At 39.7% G+C, this 21,190-nt stretch overlaps 1 protein-coding gene and 1 long non-coding RNA gene across 3 annotated transcripts; one reads left to right on the top strand and one right to left on the bottom strand.

The window, feature by feature from the left end:
• Positions 1-8: 8 nt before the first annotated feature.
• LOC145457188 (AN1-type zinc finger protein 6-like) lies at positions 9-15,473 on the bottom strand. Of its 2 annotated transcripts, XM_080335364.1 has the most exons (7): positions 15,300-15,473; positions 15,084-15,189; positions 5,689-5,841; positions 5,568-5,619; positions 4,393-4,482; positions 2,356-2,582; positions 9-1,475 (listed from the first exon to the last, which is right to left on the bottom strand). In XM_080335364.1, exons 2-7 carry the CDS (start codon positions 15,148-15,150, stop codon positions 1,327-1,329), a joined length of 738 nt encoding a protein of 245 aa, XP_080191490.1. In that variant the 5' UTR covers positions 15,151-15,189; positions 15,300-15,473; the 3' UTR covers positions 9-1,326. The 2 variants fall into 2 exon arrangements, with proteins under 2 accessions (XP_080191490.1, XP_080191491.1); XM_080335365.1 differs by lacking the exons at positions 15,084-15,189; positions 15,300-15,473 and adding an exon at positions 5,929-6,128.
• Positions 6,366-6,775, top strand: LOC145457190 (uncharacterized). Its single transcript, XR_013920803.1, has 2 exons — positions 6,366-6,614; positions 6,660-6,775. It is a non-coding gene; the product is annotated as an uncharacterized LOC145457190 (long non-coding RNA).
• Positions 15,474-21,190: the final 5,717 nt, after the last annotated feature.

Raw genomic sequence — 21,190 nt, 5'->3', positions numbered from 1 at the left:
GGCATCAGTCGTGTCGACAAAACAAAGCGAGTATTATCATTGGAAAATAAATAAATAGCACTGAACACAGAAGATGCATCATGATAAAACAATGTTAAAATTAAATCGGGCGAACGCCATTGGAGCAAAAAGAACGTACATGGCGGCGTGAAGTCGTTACTAGCCAAATTTTCGGTTATATTGAGACCAAATCCATGCGGACCCTTTTCATAAATGCTTGAACGGAAGACTATATTCGTAGGAAACCTTTCAAGTCAACAAATGTCGAGAGGAATGCAGGAACATGCCGAGGTGACTTACGTGAAATTGACTGCATGGTAAATTTCAGGAGACAGACCGAACCAAGTCAGAAAAAAGCATGCGTTACTACCAAGCAATGGTATACGTGAGCATCGCTTGGTTTGATACAATTGATATGCTCCCGCACAGACCGAGCTGCTGCTCGAGCGACACGACACATGTACAATATTTCTTTATGCGACAGGAAGAAACAACAAACCAAAATATCTAATCAGACAAAGAAAAAACGTTACCAGAGCTCCAGCAAATATCAAATCAATAGAAGATTACTATTATCATTCGACTCGTTAACAAAAATTAGCAACGAAAACTCGAAAAAGCAAAACATATTCTGGCCGGCACGGGCGCTGTGCTCGCTGGGAGAGAGTACGCTTCCGAGGTCAAAGCATACGGATGGAGCGCTAGGTCTAATTCACAGAAACAATAAAAAGTGCACTTCGTAAAGCATATAAGCAAAAATTTTGTAACACACAAGCCGAAAAGGGGGGAGGGAGGGTCGCATGAAAATCACAACTACCGAATGCTTCACATCTCCGCCAATGGATGCGAGACAACGACCGGCGCCCCGTATCGCCAAATCAATAACCACCCATGGACAAGCAAATGTATTTCACGCACAGACAAAGAAATAACACTACCGACCTCTACGTCAAAAGCCGGCACGCTTTGACCAAAAAAAATATCTAAATGAACATCCTTTGTCTAATCATACGTAGCAATAACAATAGTAGTGGTAATAATGACAATTACGATAAGAGGAATTTGTGTCGCCATACACCGATTTGCTTTCGATATGAAATATATTACAGGGCGACGGTGCATCGAAAACGGAAGAAGAACAGCGTACAGGACCTACATATACATAACCACGAATTTTGACCGCGACAAAAACGCAAATTTTTGCCGCCACGGGGATTCGAGACGCTAAAAGAAATGCAAATTAGGGTAAGAGAGGATAAAGTGAGATAGTGTTGATATCATTCAGTTAAGTCAAATCGTACGGCCGTGGAGTTTTTTTTGCCGGTCTCATATTTTCTGGACCTTTTCCCCGACGACCACAGGGTTTTCCTTGCGTATTTTCGCCTGGGCGTCGGCCCGGTAGTCGTAATCACAATTATGTTGGTCCGAATAACGGTGGATTCCGCAGAATATCTTGCCGCAGCGGCAGTTGAAACCTGACAAAACGCAAGCCGTGATTATCCGCACAAAACCCAACGCGACCGGAGAATCGTCTGATATCAATACTAAAAGTCATAGCTTTGAGATACGCGAATGCGTGTAGCACAATAACCGCAAAGTCAAAGTGTCTTGCCAAGTCTTCGATCAATCAAGGGACACGGCGCCGAGTTGACAGTGTTTGGCATGTTTAGCCGATGATTAATAGGATATCGGCGCAAGCAAAACACAACATTAAGAATGCCCTAACGAAAATTCTTCCTCATTCCTATCGTACACTGTTCGAACATTGAGTAGCGCTGATCAATACAGGCTAGAGCCAACACAATGACGTTGAAGTCAAATCCGTGCCGATTCGAAATGAAGACATGACAGGACACGGGCTGGGCACAATGATCTTAGTACTCAAATGTGAATCAAAATTACAGTGTCTTTCCTACTGTGGAAGCCTTGACACCATGATTGGTCGTATCACAGCTGCAGCATCCGATAAATGTCGCACAAAGCTAAGCATCATTAGTGGAAATGACACTTCTGCAAAGGCGTGATCACCCACAGCATTGTCACAAAGTACAATGAAATAGGCATGGTCACGAAAAAGTACCGCTAAATTGTGATGCTGAACTGGCATTGTATTCTCTACGGTAGCATAAAAGGTACAAACTTGAATTTCCACATCTTTCATACTGTTATGATCGTGAAATGAGTGATACTCGGCTCAACGCCAGTACGTGATTCAGAATCTAATTGCTCAGGTACTCGACTTTGCCCAGCTCTAGACACAATATGGATTCTACGGTACATAAAAATTTCCAGGAATCTGGTTGAAGCGTGTCAAAACTTCAAGCCGGCGACAAGATCACAAGCGAGCGGCGTTACCTGTTAACCCGACACGTTTCCTACACGTGGCGCACCGGCTTTTCTTCGGCTTGGACGGCGAGTCATCGGAGCCTGGCGTGGCGGGACATGACGAGACCGGCGACGACGGGCCCGACGGGGTGTTATCTTGATGTTCTGACGAGGCGTCGACTTCTGACGACGTAGGCGCATGCGATATGCTCGTCGTAACGGTGGCTGCGGTTGCGTTCGATGTGGTTGCGACATCGCTGGAATATTAAATTCGTATCCTTCAACCGACCGCCATGTAAACGACTAAGGAGTAAACCAAAATGATTTACGGATTCATTCCTTTTTCTATGTAGCATGCGAGTGTGTATGCACTAGGGCTGGGCACAATGGTTCGAGTAATTATCTTAATGATTCGAGTCGAGTAGAAAAAGACGATATTTTCGTGTACTGAAATTATAAGCTCCTCGGTACTGAAAGTTATATTATCAACGAGAATTATGGTTTCGATACTATTTTCCACTGTGGAAGCCATAAAACCTTGATTGGGCATATCGCAGTATACGAAATAAATAGTGCAACGCTACGACAATTACTGGAAAAACATTTTCGAAGTCATGATCCTCTCAAAACATTGTCACAAAGTGCAATAAAATCGGTATGGTTGAAAAAAATGCCAAGAGTATCTTTAATGTGATGGATAACACTTTGTGGCGACACAAAAGGTACATATTTGAACTTTGACACATTCTATTTTGTTGTGACGTCATATTGAGTGATACTCGACTCGACTCGAAGCATAATACGTGATTCAGAATCGAGTCACTCAGGTACTCGATTTTGCCCAGCCCTAGAATGCACCCTGATATTTAGATTTTCTAAATTAGATTCGGAATTAGAATTATAGTTATGCTATACGGTTGCTTTTTTTCAGATTAGACTAGAATTAGAACTATAGCTACACATTTTTTCAAAATTAGACCACATTCGAATTATAGCTACACAGGTTTTCCAAATTAAATTAGAATTACTATAATCACGGAAACTCGGAGATTGAATTAAGTTCAGTTCATATCAAATCAGAGTTCATCCTCGTTTGAAGTAGGATCAAAGGGAGGACAAAATCCCGCTTTACATCTTGTACCAGAATAGAATGATTCGCGACTGTGTCACATTAGAATAATGAACCTGAATTTTCTGAATCCCACTGAAAACATGAAATACAAATGAATAGGCCTATACTTCAGAGCCACCATTCAGTTATAACTAAATTATTATTTATAGTTGATTACTTCACTGTCAAAACAGACACAACCACCTATAACATGTAGACTCCTTCAAATTTACGTAATAGGATTTGTTATCTTCGAAAACCGATCTTAAATGTTTTTCTCACCGTTACCATGAAAAATCATATTTAACATTGTTCAAGAATGTTTATAAGCGGTTGGTGTGCCCAAATTGGTTGACAATACAACACGCTATAAGCCACCGCTCCCACTTACATTTGGGAGTTTTCGAACAGCACAACAGCTGCGCTATGTTTACTCGTTGTGATTCAGTTACGGATTGACCCGTTCCGAATCAGCAGTTGGTGCCTAAAACAACACTGAATATTTCATGCAAAATTCGGAAGCATTTTGGGAGCAGGTTTCTAGTTGAATCAATTTCCGGAATAAACATTCTTCACAACAATTTTGAGGGAGAATGCATAAGACATGATGGAAGTGTCTAGCTCTAGGATATCATTATACAGCCAATAACAGTATGTCAAGGTTGGAACAACATGCCAGTAATACAAAGAAGAGTTGATATCTCTATTACAACTCCACCCCAGACTGACGATATGCATCATCACGTCGGCTTAGCGAAAATATGTGAAAACATGTTATCATTGGAAGTATCTCCTCGGCCATCACCACGAGCACGGAAGATAACAATAATAAAACAATCGTTTGGGAAGGCTCATAAAAACACCCTAGGGTTGCCTGGAGCTAACGACAATTCGCAATCTCTACAAATACAATTTCCATCATTTCAATGTTAGCCTACAAAAATTGACCAACTCACCTGCAGCTGTTTGATAAAGAGTCACTAGTAGCTAGGGAAGCCATGGAACTGGACACTGCGGCGTCTGAGTGCCTTTCCTTATTTGAAAAACTGAAACAAGAAGATTGGAAAACATTATTATAACAAACATGTGCTAAACAGTAGGGCTAGATCTCACAAGTAGACTCAAAGCACCTACAAAGTAGTAAGTCATTGCCATGATATCGAAACGTGGGATCGTTTCAATTTCAACTGCATTAATCACAATCTGTTAGGACTTGAATGATATAAAGAAAATTGGGACACCGCAAATCGAACCATTAAACCTTGTTAAATTGAATTTATCATGTGACGAATAGGAATGGAACTACTTATTGATCATAACTACTGAGTTGTTGTTTTTAGTCATTTTATAACTGTTTACCGTACGCTGTCATGTCAGCTGACGTGTTGGGCTTTGTGTTTACTTGGAAAGAATTTTGTTGATATGTCATTACAACCTTAGAATTTGATTTCTCGAGATTATCGATTCCTGTGATGACCTAATGACAGTCAGCAGAAAGCTTGATGCGAATAATATTTGCCAATATGAACGAGGAACGTATTGTATTCTGCCATATAACCTACAGCTACAAAAGTTTACTTGAAATACCTTGTAATTTGTAAATTAAAAAAATAGATTTTTGTAATTTGCGATAAATGAGACCAGCAATTAGTTGTAGGTTAAAATTTTCATCCACCACCATGTCAGATCAGAGATAACAGGGAAAAAACTTGGAAATTGGTACCATAATTATAAGAACAATCAGCATTCAGAACGAAAACTGGTTCTCATAAAATTAGTCAGTGATTTCTGATTTTCATGATACACACTCGATACTTGACCAGTCTCTGTTAACGATCTATTCTAGACTATGGAGACTGGAAGTCTTCCCTGTCAGTAGATCAAGTACTAAATCGCAACAAGACAATAATCATCAGCCCATCGAATCGAATTAGTCTGATATTACAAGCTATCACTCTATCAAGTCTTTGCTGTTTTGAGACCAGCACATTGAATAAATGGTACAAAAACACACTTGCATATGATAAAATAAAGGCCATAAGACTGCACCGAGGCTTCAATATACCAAATCAATAAACACACTGTTGAACAAGACAGCAAAATACAACAAAACTGATGGAAGAAGGCTCACTTATTTGGTGCAGATTGAATTTCCGTCTTTACAGGTGATACAATAGGATGTGCTGAGAAACGAAGCAAGAGTGTCACTTTCTGCACGTTCAATCGCTGTGCTGTCTTCCAATTCAAATTACCTGATGGCGACTTGCGTCCGGAATTGCTATTCTTTTGCACATTCTCTTTATAACATTTTGAACACATGCCTTCATTTTGAGACGTGCCGTAGAAACCACACCCGTTGCGACACAGTTGCGATGAAGTCGACTGACTTGGTTCTTCCATCGTCACTATAGAGTAGAATACGAATGTTAGCAGGCGGAAGGAACGTCCAACGTTTTGATTGTCCAAAAATCGAAACTTCCACAAACTATTACCTGATAAAAAGGGCGGATACTGATGAAAACGGATGGCAAAATGATAATGTAGCGAGTATCCAATCCACGGCCTTATCGACCAGTTGCTTTATGGGTTACTCGAAAGTGTGTCCGTTCAGAGTAAAATCCAAATATATTGCTCTCAGTAATGGATCAAGTCCACAAGTTTGAATAATAACCTAATGACGACACCAAAATCTAAACAACACAATACAAAAGCTGATGAGTCACCCAAGTTACTATGTCAACATCAGCATGAACTGAAGTCGTGGCCACATGAACAGCTGAGGTTGAAAGTGTCATCGGCAGGAAAATGATAACCACACAATTCCTAGCGAAAGCTCGCTGTAACATTAGAAACAGGTAGGAATTCACCTCAATGCAGTTAGGCACAGGGACAAAGCAGTTAAAAGGATAATTCTAGTCGCCGTAATCAATTTCATTGAAATAACAAAGGTGAATAGTGCTGATATGCGCGTTGCTTGAGGCGATACATGCCTTCTCAAATTACCAAGCTGTGAAGAAAATATCACCACAAAAACAGGATGGCAGAGAAATAAAGGTTGACCCCATAGCTGGATAGACCACTAAATTACAAGCAAGAGGAAGGTGTTTTTGATTTTGCAGAAATAATAATAATAGATTCGTAAGCAACAGATTATCACTAATATGACTGAAACCAGACTGTTGAAAGGATTACACGATTCTTTCGAGTCCACACGTCACTTTAGTTCCCACGTCATTTTGTTATAGAGAAATTCTCTCAAGCATGTAGTTTCACTTGTCATGAACATATAGAAAATTAAAACAGTACCAGTTATATAAAGCAATACTAGGATAAAAGAAAGATGGTTCCTGCGCTCTGGAACTTGTAAGCATATCAACAAGACACTTGATGCTGTGGTAAAAATATATATGCAGTAGGCAATCAATCAAGGTGAACAAAGAACACCAACGATTTCACTACACCTCCAATACTGTAAACAGAGAGCACAGTCAAAACAGTCATGATAAAGGTTCCAGAACAATAACCAAGAGAGCATGACATAACTCCACTATTTGAAATAGGTCAGACTCCATTTCTGTCGCACAAAAGCCTAAATAACCGATACTACCTTTAATATGTTAGATCACAAGCAATGACAGGAAGCTGGCTATTCCTCCATCATTGATATCATTCAGTAAGAGCGACCTTGAGAACAACTTCATAAACACGAAAGTGTGAAAATAAATTAACCTTCAGCTGATGGTAAGGAATTTATTGCAGGCATCTTATAATCGGTACGACTAGCTCAGCCGGATAAACCTTCTAGGAAGTAGAACCCTATATTGAATAAACAACAGTATAAACTGTTCTCCGTACTGTGACAGCATGTGACGAAACCACACAGGTTATGACCGATTATTAGCAATCGTGTCAACTAGAACATCACAAGCTCTTCCCCCCTGAAACATACCACGAGGGCAAAGCTTCAAATTATTTTCGCCATGCTCTCTAATCAAGTCATTGAAGATATGTGGGAGAAAGAAAAATATTTATAGTTTTCACAGTAGGAAAACAAGTGAATTTGAGAGCTTTTCATGGATCTATAACCTCGACAAGAAGGACAAAGCAACATCAATAGGCGCTATTAGATAAAACTTTTCGTACTACCGCTGTTGGGTCTCATATCTCATGCTCCACTATATCCTAAATAAAATTTCTCCTGCTAGACCAGGGGTTCTCAAAGGGTGGGCCATGGCCCACTGGTGGGCCACAGAGCATTTTGAGGTGGGCCACAGAGCCATTTGGAAAATTTTAGAATTAATGTAAGTTTAGTTATATTTCTTATGTTATTCGCTTATATTCGTATTATCTAATTATACGTAGGCTACATAAAGCTTTTCATCCGACTCCGATTAGACGTAGTGGCACGCATGAAGTCAGCATGTACAAATCGAAAACGTTAGGGAGAAACGGTGGCTTTTTCTACCGGCTATGACAACCTACGGCTAACAGCAACTAAAATAATTTCAAGCCTATAATAACTGGAAGATAATGCTGAAGTAACCGAGTATTCTGGCAGGGTCATATGTCGTATCCCGTTGAAAGGGGTATGCAATGAACTCGCAATGAAGTGCAATTGATGTATAGATTTACTGTACTTCGGCAGGCCGTATTATTGCAAGCTAAACATAACGATAATTGCAAATTATTAGCAACTTCTGGCGAAGGTATACTGCACCATACCGCAACAACGAATCTTAATGGATTGAGGATTTATCGGAGCGCATTAATATTTGAAGTCGGTTTAAATGTCCTGCCTGGAAATCATTGTACATACTGAAAGAGTCACGGGAACTGATTGCATCATTGGATTGAATATTCTGACATCGCAACGTCAGTTGTTTTGCTACAAGACATGCAAAGTACATCATGCATATTGAAAAATCTTTCTCCACTTCTCTGTAGTACCCCATTCACCAATGACTTGTTCGATGCTGGCCCAGAATGAATATAATATTCCCCACAATAGTATCACTAAAGTCACAATCACATAGTGCGGGGATCTGATCATTGTGTTTCGCGACGCGAATGGAGCAGCGGACGAAATTAATCTACTTAGGAGTTTTAGCTTATGATCTACCAGGGCCGTAACTGCGGCACCCACATCCCCAATTGGGGGAGCTCGAAGGGGCCCAAGATTATTTCGTTGATCGTTTGTTGAACGATATTTATTCATCTTGATTTTTTTTTCGCGCTTCGCGCGATTTCATATCCCGAGAGATCGAGATTTAAATATCATCAGTTAGAGCAAAATGCGCATATATTAGAAAAATAGGCATATCGGCGCTGTCCGTAACGACGAATTAAACAGGATTATGACTCCAAGATATCAGGTGGGCCACAGCACATTTTTAAATCGGAAAATGGGCCATGGCCAAGAAAGGGCTGAGAACCCCTGTGCTAGACAGTCAGCACAATGGATTAGGGAAAGTGACTACACACAATATGCCAAGCATGAATGTATGATCTGAGGAATCCACTGCAGAACATTTCCTGCGACACCACCATTTTCTGAATTGTGCCAAAACACAGGAAGCATTCAAGGAACAGATGGCTTGAGTAATACCACACACACCATGTGCAGTTGTGCAACTTTTCAACAATCATTTCTGACTTACAACTCATCTGTTCATTGAAAAACACTACGTACTGTACAACCTACTTACTAGGAGACCGAGCATAACAAATCTAAACGATGACTCATTAATAAACACCAGGAACGATAGATAAACGCAAGCATGTGATGTCCATAACACATTAGAACAAATTTATAACTAGACTAGACAGTAGCTACAAAAATTACATAACCACGATACAAAATATTGGAACACGACCATAGGATCAAAATGTAGAGCATTCTGAGCAAGTTGATAGGTAAGTCAAGTGATCAGATCAAAGAACTTTTGGCAATTTATTCAGCAAGCTATTTTTATTTATAATGTCATAAGAAAACCAATCCAATGGGAATGAATGTGAAATTACTATTACCCTTGATATCACACAATTGGAAACTTGCAGTAGTGTTGAACATGATCAAGAATCAGTGATACTGCCATAATGATGCATGTTCTAAACCTGCTACAGATGAACTGGCAATAATCTTGGCACAGAAACTGAATAAATGACATCATGCTACAGGAATGGAGGCCTGTTAGGAGATTACACCAGCCCAGACAAGCAAGGTCAGGTTGTATGTCATTTAAACACACTTTCCTATCACCGTTAGCTGTCACAGATTAAAAAATCACTTGCAAACAGCTTCAAGAACAAAGGGAGTGAAGGCATAAAATGTCAATAAAATTACAGAAATCTGTGGGCATGCATAGTACAAGCACAGGCTTTGTGAAAAAACTATCAGCTGAAAGCTACACAGGAACAGCAGACAATAGATCTGAGTCATTTAGAAAGTAGGAAAACTAACTAGTGACTAATATAACGCAGTAGTCATGACAGAATGGCACAAGAATACTACATCTCAGCTGCAATTCAGGATTATAATTATCTTTACAACCAACACCCGCCACTCAGAACATTAACACAGCGTCCCGAATGGACCTATTATAAGATATCTACAATCTGCCCATTAGAAGGCAATAAATTTCAATAGCTCATAAATATACTTGATGAAATATTTGAATTCGTCTTCAAATCTACACATACACAGCAACCTTATTTTTGTTAAATTGATCTATTCCTACTACTGTATCCAGGGTTCACGAATTTATTATAATTCTACATCTGGCCACAGCCCAGGAATTGAGTTTCGTGTTGAGCAATCAATCATTGCACTCTTTTGATCAATACGGTTTAGTAACGAACAGCTGTTGATGTTGGTTGGGTGGTACAGGGCTGGTCGTCGGTAATACCAGTAATACATCTCAGACAACTAGGCATAGGTGCTCTCAAGAATATATAAAAATATACTGTCACAAAAGTGTATCTGGCTTTATCAAGTTGTTAGTCCTATTTGTACCATCATATACAACACATCGTTGAAAAAATATTCAGGAAAAAACATCAATTCACAATTCCTTGTGGTTACTGTCTATGAGGCCTGTAAGGTAAATAAGACCAAGCATAAATACAAGCACGTCAATTCCACACATACCAGAACTCACGGAGCATCTCGCATGACATTAAATCAAATTAAGAATGTTGAGAGTCAGACTGGGCTGTTCATGATACAACATAAGTGATAATCTCAAATATGATAAATTGATGATACATTAGTTTCAGAAACTCCCATCAGATAAGTCAGAGCCAATTTCAATTGAATCGAAATTTTTTAACAAATTTAATAGAAATTCACGGGAGTCTATATATATACAAAGCGGTACGAGACAAACAAAACTAAAGGTTAAAAGAATTACAGCGAGGAACTGGGTGTGCCGAGACCTAGAGAATTTGCGAACAAAACTGCGATATACTAAGAGCATCATATACAAAGTACTAAGTGCATATGCAATACATTGTGATTACATATTTGACTCAATTAGATATGTAAAATCACTAAAACACCTTGATTAATGCATGTTGATTCATTGACTATGTTACATAATCATTACCTAGCAAGAATACATCATTTCACAAACTAATCCATAGCTCATGGAATATGTCCTAGCACTAATTATAAACCAGTCACTTGTATACAATTTAACACAATCAAACAAATGCAAAAGAGAACTTAGATATTTCATTCCAATATGTGAATAGAGTAACTGGGATTGGATTACGGTCGACGAAACAAATTGAACCATATAATTGACCAAGAAAGCGATGACAGAACTTTCTTTTAGTAGAAATGTGAATCATGTCTTCAAATGTTTTGAAAATGTAAACAGTGACAGCAAATGATCACACATGACTCAAGCTTGAACTATCAAACAAATAGAACAAATAGAAAGTCACTGTTATAGAAAATACCCATTGGAAAAAAGGAACATACAGTATAGTGAACAAAAGTGCCTTAAACTTACCGTAGTATTGAAGTATAGGATAGCGTGACAGATACAACCTCTATGCGCTGTTGATAGCCACGCATTAGTGTGTCAGACCTGATCAGACCGAGTTAATGAGCAGAAGCATGCATCTATACATGCATTTCAATCATCTGAATCCAATTTCATACATCTTCGTCATCGGTAAATTCTCTACTGGGTTCATTTTAGGACAACAGAGCTGACATTCCCACAAATATACGGTCGCGAAAGTGAGATTTGTGTCAGAGTCCTTTTTAATAAAATAGGACCGATATCGGACAGCCGTGTAATTTGGTACTAAACCGAATCGAAATATTGCAAGCGACATGCAAATCCATTTATTTGTTAAAAAATGAGGAATCTATTTGTATTATACACAATATCCTTTCTTTTCATGTAAAAGCGAGCACAATTAAAAATCAAGAGCCGAGCACCAGCAAGATGTCTTTCATAGTATTCATACCATACCATATCTGCCGTAACATGTACAAAAGACTAAATAGCCTATAATGCTAAAGTTATAACGTTGGTGAAAGCCACAAATTCATGTTGACCTATATTACACATTATTGCCTACGCTACGGACATTGTTTAGTACAGCGTATCATCAACATTTTCACACAACACCTCCCTGGCCCGGCTGGGGAATCTACAAGGTGCGAAACAGCACAGTATAGCCCACCATCCGGACAATACCGTAAGTTTTTGTTTTTTACACACTCAAACTACATTGGCACATGCACATCAAGCACTTCATCGTACAGCAGTTTGGGAACTGCTCTCAATAGACCTCGCTGGATGATATTTCTGTTCTTCGATTGATCAATCAATCAATCATTGGTTTATTAGCAATTTTATCAGTTCAATACACCACAAAAATGCGATACAATGAAAAGACAGGAAGATGTCGAAGCGACAAGGAGTAGTCTATGGAATCTGACACCCACCTTGGCCTAGGCCAGGGGTTCTCAAAGGGTGGGCCATGGCCCACTAGTGGGCCACAGGAGTAATTTGGGTGGGCCACAGAGTTATTTGGAAAATTGTACAATTCGTGAAAGTTTAGTTTTTCTTTTGTTCATATATTTAAAAAAATATATCGAATTATCGAATTTATCGAATTTTACGTATGCTATACATAAAGCTTTTCATTCGACTCTGATGAGACTTAGTGGTACGTATGGAGTCGCGAATGTACAAGTCGAAATGGGTGGGGATACGGCGGCTTTTATACCCCAAGTTATCACAACCTCTGGCCTACAGCAACGGAAACAATTTCGATTATATAATAACTGAAAGTTAATGCTGGGATAAATATCCAAGTATTCCGACTGGGTCATAATGGATTGAGGAGTTGGCACAGCACATTAATCTTCGGAGTCGGTCTAAAATTGTCCGGCCTTGAAATCGTTGTACACAATTTAAGAGTCACATGCATTGGTGGTATCATTGGATTTAATGTTATTACATCGTGACTTCAAAAGGTACAAGACATATGTTAGTTAGGACTACATTGTATTACTAGCATATTTAAAAAAATTCACTTCTCTTTAGTATCCCATTCATCAAAGAATTGTTTGAAGCGGGCCCAGAATGGGTATAGTATTCCCCACCAGAGTGGAATTAAACCCCCAATCACACAGTGAATGCGGGGAACGGATCATTGGGTTTCGCGACTTGAGTGGAACAGAGGATGTATGCAAGAGTTATACGATATTGCATCGCCGTAACTTTCGCATCCTTAACCCACAATTGGGAGAGCTCTAAGTTGCTAATAATTGGTTGTCTGTTGGAGATTTATTTACCTTGAAATTTTTCGTCGCGCTTCGCGCGATTTCAGGCCCCCTCAGATCGATAATTAAATATGAACACTAGTAATAAAAAAAACATCCGTATATTATAAAGAAATAGTCATATCGGCGGCGATAAGCCTACCACACATTGAAATGCACCATGACTTGAAAAGAGGTGGGCCACAGAACAATTTCAAACCGGAAAATGGGCCACAGCCAAGAAATGGCTGAGAACCCCTGGCCTAGGCGATGTAAAGAGGAGGCATGCATGATTGGCTGACTTATTTAACTAAAATCAATGAAAAAGAGCTTTGGTAACAAAACAATAATAGGATCAACCATATATTCATATATCTGTTCTTATGGCAATAATATCGATATACGGATTTTACAAACAGATTTCTATGGCATAACACTCAGATCCTTATTATTATCAGCACCCATTTTTGTTTAATATTATAGCGCCAATGGATTAATACTGCATACACAGCATAACTTAGGATATGGCTTTGGCACATTTTTTTTGCCAAGTTTCCTTAAAATATGAAATACAGTATGCATCGAATACCACCTTGTGACATCATGTTCAGCAGATCTGTTATAATTCACGGTTCACGCCTAGTCATGTTACAGGCTTACAGCTATTAGTAGGCTACAGTTGAGTTAGCACTCATATACCAGAAGTCACATAAATTACATGCAGGCTAACCGAAAACTAAATCGATTCACGACAACATAGAATTATATATTAGCGATTAATTACATTTCAATTTCATATACCGGTAAGGTATAAGATACGGGACCGTACACAAAGAGATCGTTTCAAGTATAGCTGCAGCCAGCCAGCCCAGCGTTCGACAAACGAGCTGTTTGGACAGCCTCCCTTTAGATCGGCGACGAACCCCACACACAGGAAGTTTCCCGAACCGAATCATGTAAGTATGAGTCATTCTAAGAAACAAAGACGAAACACCCAGTGGCGTATAACGTAATATCAATTATCCGAATCCCGAGTCCTTTTGACGTAGTACTCATGACACTTCATGCCCACCAGGCGTAATATACCGATAAACAATACCGGGCGGATATCGATATCGACTGACCAACCGTTGCTGAGGCGTTGAGCCATATAAAATTCAATACAAAGAACAAAATAATAACCACAGCATATGAAAAGGTTACGCTCGGGAATGCTAAAATCCCATTATATTTCCCCCCATGACATAGATATGTGGCAGTCGCTACTCAAACGACAGGTAGCGTAAATACTTCATAAGCTGAATGGGCAGTTTGACTGCACCATGACAACAGCATCTGCCATATACGAGTGAAGTGTTTCGCAATGATACTAATGATATATATGGATATCTACAAAACTGGGCTCATTTCTGCCTAGTCCACCCACTGTGGTCAATTGTACATCTCTTGGGACATGCTTAGGCGAAATTATTCGCGTTACAATGTTCGGAATATTTGTCACATCTTGACATTTCGAATTTTTGAATTCGGCCTCCTCAGGCATAAGATGAAAGTTTGGAAGGTTTGCAGGTTTGGAAGGTTCACAGAACTCCAGGAAAATGGCACTTTTCATCTCAGGGGAGAAATGAACGTTTTCTTACTGAAGCATTGGGCTTGCGTCGAGTTGAAGTATAGATAACTAAGGTAAACCGGTTTTCCTTAGTTATCAATAGTTGAAGGTTTTCAAGCGTTTGAGGAAATATGCTGTGGTCTGATGACCCCATTTCAATTTTAGTGATAAGTAAATCTGTAACATGTTGTTGAACATCCGGTTTCTAGAATAGCGCACCGATCCTATGAAAATTCTTTTGCGGACCTTACCGTTTTCTCGCGACCTTTTTTGCGGTGTCTCCCTGTTACCGTTAGACGGCGGGCCTTTGCGCTTCATACTGATGGTGCGAATCCACAGAGAGTAGATTTATGATCCCTGAAATTTAAAACCGGATTGTAGTATACCAAATATAGCCTTGCGGCAAAGACGGTGATATCAATTAGAATCGGATCACCACAAAAATTGTAGTAATATTCGTTACTTACTTGGCTACACAGCGCTTATGTTGCCGCTTGGTTGGATATGGCCTGCATATGCAGAATAGAGAGATCTGACGTAAACTTTGAAACCTCACTTAATTTACCCCCTAACCCTTCCCACTATCCTTCCTAATTAGAGAAGGCTTCAAACCATTTATACAGAAAGAAAATGATACGTAATGCACAATTATAGGCACAGGAAACATTCTTGATTCTTCAATACATTTACCTCCGAATTTGATTATTGCGTAATAAGCGTAAAAAGTTGATAACCCACAAACAAACCTTTTGACCCTACCTATGGTTTCATCACGCGGTTGACAGCGGAGTATAGGTCATGTTGAGTTCGAGTCTCGCCGAGGTCAACTTCGCCTTCGTCTTGCAGGGTTATTTATGCTCCCGCACCGCCATTCGATTCGCTTAAGCGGTGTCTTAACAAAAGCCTAGAGCAGTGCTTCTTAACATTTATAGCGTCCGTACCCCCTGAGATTTCAATAAAATTTATCGTACCAGCTGTCGTCCATTTTCAACACAACGTTGGATTGTACCTATATTAAAATCAAAAAGGCCATTGACATGAAATCATTAGTAAAACGAAGAAAAATTTTGAGTTTAATAAATCTTCCCAGAAAATATTCCACTATTTGCTGGTTTACAAAATATTTCTGTCTCTCGATAGCGTATTAGGCTACTTCCACAAAGCATCTCGTAGGGGAGACCGGGGACAAATGTAACTAGGGGCAAATGTAACAATCGACCTCACCGCTAGTAGGATGGAGAAATCAGCTTGATATTTTAAGTGCGCATGCAGTAGTTATCTATCCTATTATACCTGGAGTTACGTTGAGCTACGATGCGAAACCCCGGAATAATTCGCAAAAAACGAAATTTTTGACCCTTGAGTAAAGTTTTTCTGGTCTGGAATAATTTGTCTAGACGAATAGTACCTCAAGTAGTTACAACGTAATATGTGTAGCTGAAACAATGTTACTATAGTCTACCGTGGTGATGGAAAGAATAGGACTTGCATCGCCGGAAGGTACCATACTGAGACACTAATCATGGTCGAGCGTGTCAGGGGCAATCGTAACACTCTGTTACTTTTGCCCCGTTACAATATGTTATCAATTCTGAATGTCTTTTTTCATATGTTGGTATTACCATTCATCTATTGCAGAATAATCTTGCAACAGCCAGAAGTTCACCAGAACAGATACTGCCTTGCGATACCAATTCTAACGTGATCATTTGTGATCATCCGTGATGTGAATCTGACGGTTCGGTTATTTTCGTGATTCAACCACCCTTTCTCATGTTGATCGACTTTTGGTGTGTTGAACTTCAATAGTCATGGCTAAATTCTCGTCCTCTGACTTTGATCATGGCCCACTTACATTTTGATATTTGATGCGAACAATTTATGTTAATTTTCTACAGCACAGATAAATGTCATTATAGCTATGACGCCACACAATGTTGCGTCCTCGTTTTACTATACTATCATCGGCCCATTCAACCAAGATATGTTAGCCAGGTCGGTTTCGCACCTTCGCAGGTGACCGAATGACCAACCCATTATGCCCGCTGAACAACAGAACCTTGGTAGAAGAGGCCGAATATGTTTAGGGAGGGTGTCCGGACAATACCGAGAAAACCATTACCGAGAATGCCATTACCGAGAATGGACACCAACGAGAATGGACATTACCGAGAATGGACACCACAGAGAATGGACATTACCGAGAATGGACACCACCGAGAATGGACTTTACCGAGAATGCAATATATGCAATGCAGGCATGTTATGCATATGCACAGGTCGTGGGAGTGCATCACGGCGTTGCCACATTGGGTATCGATGCTCGGGTATACATTTCTCGGCAACGTCAGTCCCAGTAAGCTATATTCTTGACATTGGCCATTCTCGGTAATGTCCATTCTCGGTGGTGTCCATTCTCGGTAATGTCCGTTCTCGGTAATGCCCGTTCTAGGTAATGTCCATTCTCGGTAATGGCATTCTCAGTAACGTCCATTCTCGGTAATGGTTTTCTCGGTATTGGTATAGAACCGTGTAGGGAGATGATGGAATGAATGTGTCTCTTGTACACTTTAAGCTTGAACAAGACACGAAGGGTGATATTGCATTCAGATGCCATAAATGCGATGGGGCGTAGCCTGGAAGCGTTCAAACGTCTCATCCTTTAGTTTCATGCAATATTACAATTTGTGCTTCCGTTTTCGTTGTTCATTTAGTTTGTGTTTAGTTATAAATAACACTGTTACAATTGCCCCGCAAGGGTGGTACAATTGCCCCTGGGTACGGGGCGATTGTAACATTTGAGCAGCGATTTTTGCGACCCAAAATTTCCATGATTGATTGTTGATTGTGTTCCAATTTGTTTTCATATCAACTATCGAGTTGCTGGCTTCTTTATATAAAACTTTGGAAGTGAAATTTACACGAGAAAAACACGTAATGTTGGAAAATACGAAAAGTGTTACAATTGTCCCCGGTCTCCCTACCCCTGCTTCGGAACCATACAGGGTCCATACCCCAGGCTAAGAACAGACGTGGTTAAAGTAGTAAAGAAAGCTACTCTAGTCCAGTAGGCTACTAGAATTAGTGTTTTTAAAAGCACCCAAAGAACGTCAAGTGGGAGCAGCATCGGGAGGCTTAAATTCTACTCAAGTAAGTAAATACGATCTTGTGCACTGTCAAAAACAGCATTGAAACTGAAAGATGCAGCGAGTTAGATTTGCCCCGCTACATCCCGGGAGGAATTAATTTTCCACGACATAAGAATTCGACCGCATTATCTAACGCAAATAATAATTTTCTTTTGAAACAGCGGTTCTTAACATTTGTCATCCCCCAATACATTACATTACACTTATTTTAGTATAAGTACTGCAAGTAGAACAAAACTATTTGAAAACTTCAAAAAAGTAGAAGTGCTTCCTTACTGACCACCTTTGGTTAAGAACCCACGGCCTGGAGCAGGGGCCCGCGATCTGATTGGAGATTTCGGAAAAACGCTTAGTAGAGCATTTTGACATGATGAAATTGATTTCAGTTTAAAAATATTGTTGCTAGTGTTCAAAATAAGCTATTCTTATGTGTCCAACATCACAATTCCTAACAAGATCATACCACTTCGCCGATGGTAATAGCATTTCATGGAGAGAGGGGCAATTGGCATATTGTCTGGACGTGCAATGGCCCAGACGCTCATAGAAAACGACCTGGTGCTTCCCTATACGATCTCACTTTACAAGGAGATAACTTTCCAGCAAGTGCTGTGTTTAGACTGTTTAGTTAACCCCAAAATCATAATTCTTTAGTCGCTGAAAAGTGTTGCCGTGAGGTAATGCATCGTGAGCAGCAGCTCACAGTGCAAAATACAATGAATGAGGTGATCATGATATTTTGTTGCATTTATTTAATAAAATATTATTCCTTTTTGTGGTAATTAGCCCGTCTCCCATGTTACAGGGCACAGCGTTGTAATGCCGTAAAGTTTTAAAAACATGCTTGTTAAACTGTGGCTTATTTTATCTCGATATTGCGGCCTCTACAAAATTTGAAAAGTGGCCCTAGAGCAAAGGTGGGAAAATTTTTCAATTCGCAGGCCGCATTCGACATCTGAATTCATTCGCGGGCCGCACTATGTTAAATTGGGATTATTAGCCAAACTGCAATGTTTTTATTCAATTATATAGGGACTATATAAGATGCTTCAGTTTCATATTTCAAACATCAAACAGCAAGATTTAAATCCGATTTGAAAACGATGTTGTGGACAAAATTTCTCCTATAAAAAGACGAGTGCGTTTGCAATATCTATTCTCAATAGTCGATTCACCATTCGTGCAAAATTACCGGCATTCACACAGGTCACATTACTTATGACAACAATTCGAAAGGGATTCTAACACGTTTGGATCGCAGCCTTCACTACCCAACCAATGGTTAGAAATCATGAGTGACTTTAATAATGAATATTATATGAAAAATTATTATCCACCCGGCAATGAAAAGCGAGGAAAGGACTGAATGTATAGTATGCTGGTACGTATAGATCTGGGGGCCTTGTTAGGACCCTCTATTACAGACTCCGAAATATGCTGATTTTGATTACTACTTTTGCGCGCAGAGATCTTCTACTTTCCAATCGCTTAATATCATATAATTTCTAATCACTGGATATTGTTGTTGTTGTTGTTGTTATTTATATTAAAATAAAAATTTGGCGCTTATCACCGCGGTCAAAAATGGCGTAGAAGAAATGAACATATATAGAAGACATAATATTGAAAATACTGCGGACACTCGAGGGATTAATAGACCCTAGTTTAAGAATTCTGCTTTACACACTGGTTTTGTCGCTTCATACAAACTCCTGTAAATTCTTGTCGACATTTTTATCAAAAACTTTCATAAAAATCTATATTTTCAAAAATACCTATTTTTAGCATTTTCAAAATTTTATTTTTGGCAGTTTTGGCATTTCGATCCGGAGCCTGATTATACTGCCAAGTGTCGCTTAATTGCACAGTCCGAATTTGACGAGGTCTCTGTAGCCTTCACGCAGCTACTTTTAAACAGCCTTTGATGCTTTATTTCTCTCATTAATAGACAGGCGTCCAACTTCCTGCAATTTGAAATTGTGATATAAAATTATATAAATATATATTCGGGGGACCGGCTGCAGGAAACATGTCACTGGTCTGAAACACCAACAGCTGACAGTATTTCCAGAGGACGTAGTTTATTTTACGGTATGTATTACCAGTTGTACGCACAAGTTCATAAGTGAATCGTAACAGGATTTATCGATCAGTTAGTCTGATCCTAGTCGTGTAATTGAAGACATCAATCAATCCATCGACAGATTATATTTTCATATGCCCAAGTACAATGGGATATACAAGTCACACAATGCGATGTAATGAGCACTTGAGCAGATAAGGGGATGCCGAACGACCCAACCAGTTGGGGTCTCTTGAACTGGCATCCACCTCGACCTAGTGCCCGACGTCACAGTCACAGTTACTCTTTCTTCGTCAGTCCTTTTTAGAAGCTATTTCTTGCTCTTTTTCTTTCGTTATCGGGTCTTTGTGCTGTTTTTGTCGCCGTAGGAACAACGACATCGGGGCGAGGAGCCCAGAATAACCTCCGACGACTCCCGGAATCGAACTTGTGCCGCCTGCTTGGATGGCGCTGACGCTCACCGCCATACGCTATCTCCCCTGTAATGCTACGCACCGAGATCACAGAAATATTTTACCTCCATTTCCTCGAATTCGATGTCCTAATGTCACCAACCCAGATTTAACTGTGGCGTTCCACATGAGAAACATAAAGATTGAACACAAAGATATGTTGACCAGCCCGCGTTACTCTGTTTCTAAGGAGAAATGAGAGCAAGAATCTTATTATTTGTGAACCGTGCAAGTCAATATAACATACATTACAAAATGCAATTGAGTGAAACCGATGTACAGATGAGCACGTCATAGACGGGAGACTCGATTTAACAGTCATCAAAGCCGAGTCACCTGATTGATCGTAGCACTGTAGCTTTGACCTTTGACTCCAATAGAGTCTTTATTTTCATCCAACCAAAATACCTAAAAAAAAAACAGACGGCAATGATGATGGTACAGAAAATATGCATGCACAGTATTCGCTATTCGGTATCAGATATGAATGATCGATACGACCGTGAAGGTCAACTAGTCTGATCACACCAATAAGTCGTTCCCACTCATTCTTATCTTTTCATTTTATTGAAATGTCTGCGCTTGCGAATCGTATGTATAAAAGGCAGTGATTATGGTTATGCCTACCATATGTCTTCCTTTTTCAGGAAATCGGAAATGTCCTCCGAGTACGC

The sequence above is a fragment of the Botryllus schlosseri genome, chromosome 15, assembly GCF_051294905.1.
Source record: "Botryllus schlosseri isolate E-star chromosome 15, Bs_hap1, whole genome shotgun sequence".
Lineage (NCBI taxonomy): Eukaryota > Metazoa > Chordata > Ascidiacea > Stolidobranchia > Styelidae > Botryllus > Botryllus schlosseri.
This window is presented reverse-complemented; position numbering and strand designations above follow the sequence as displayed.

Excerpts from the sequence above, each read along its gene's own strand:
- LOC145457188 (XM_080335364.1), bottom strand. The coding sequence starts at position 15,150 with ATGAAGCGCAAAGGCCCGCCGTCTAACGGTAACAGGGAGACACCGCAA. Across the intron at positions 5,620-5,688 it reads CGGACGCAAGTCGCCATCAG|CACATCCTATTGTATCACCT; the intron begins GTAATTTGAATT and ends TTCGTTTCTCAG. Across the intron at positions 1,476-2,355 it reads GAAACGTGTCGGGTTAACAG|GTTTCAACTGCCGCTGCGGC; the intron begins GTAACGCCGCTC and ends GCGTTTTGTCAG.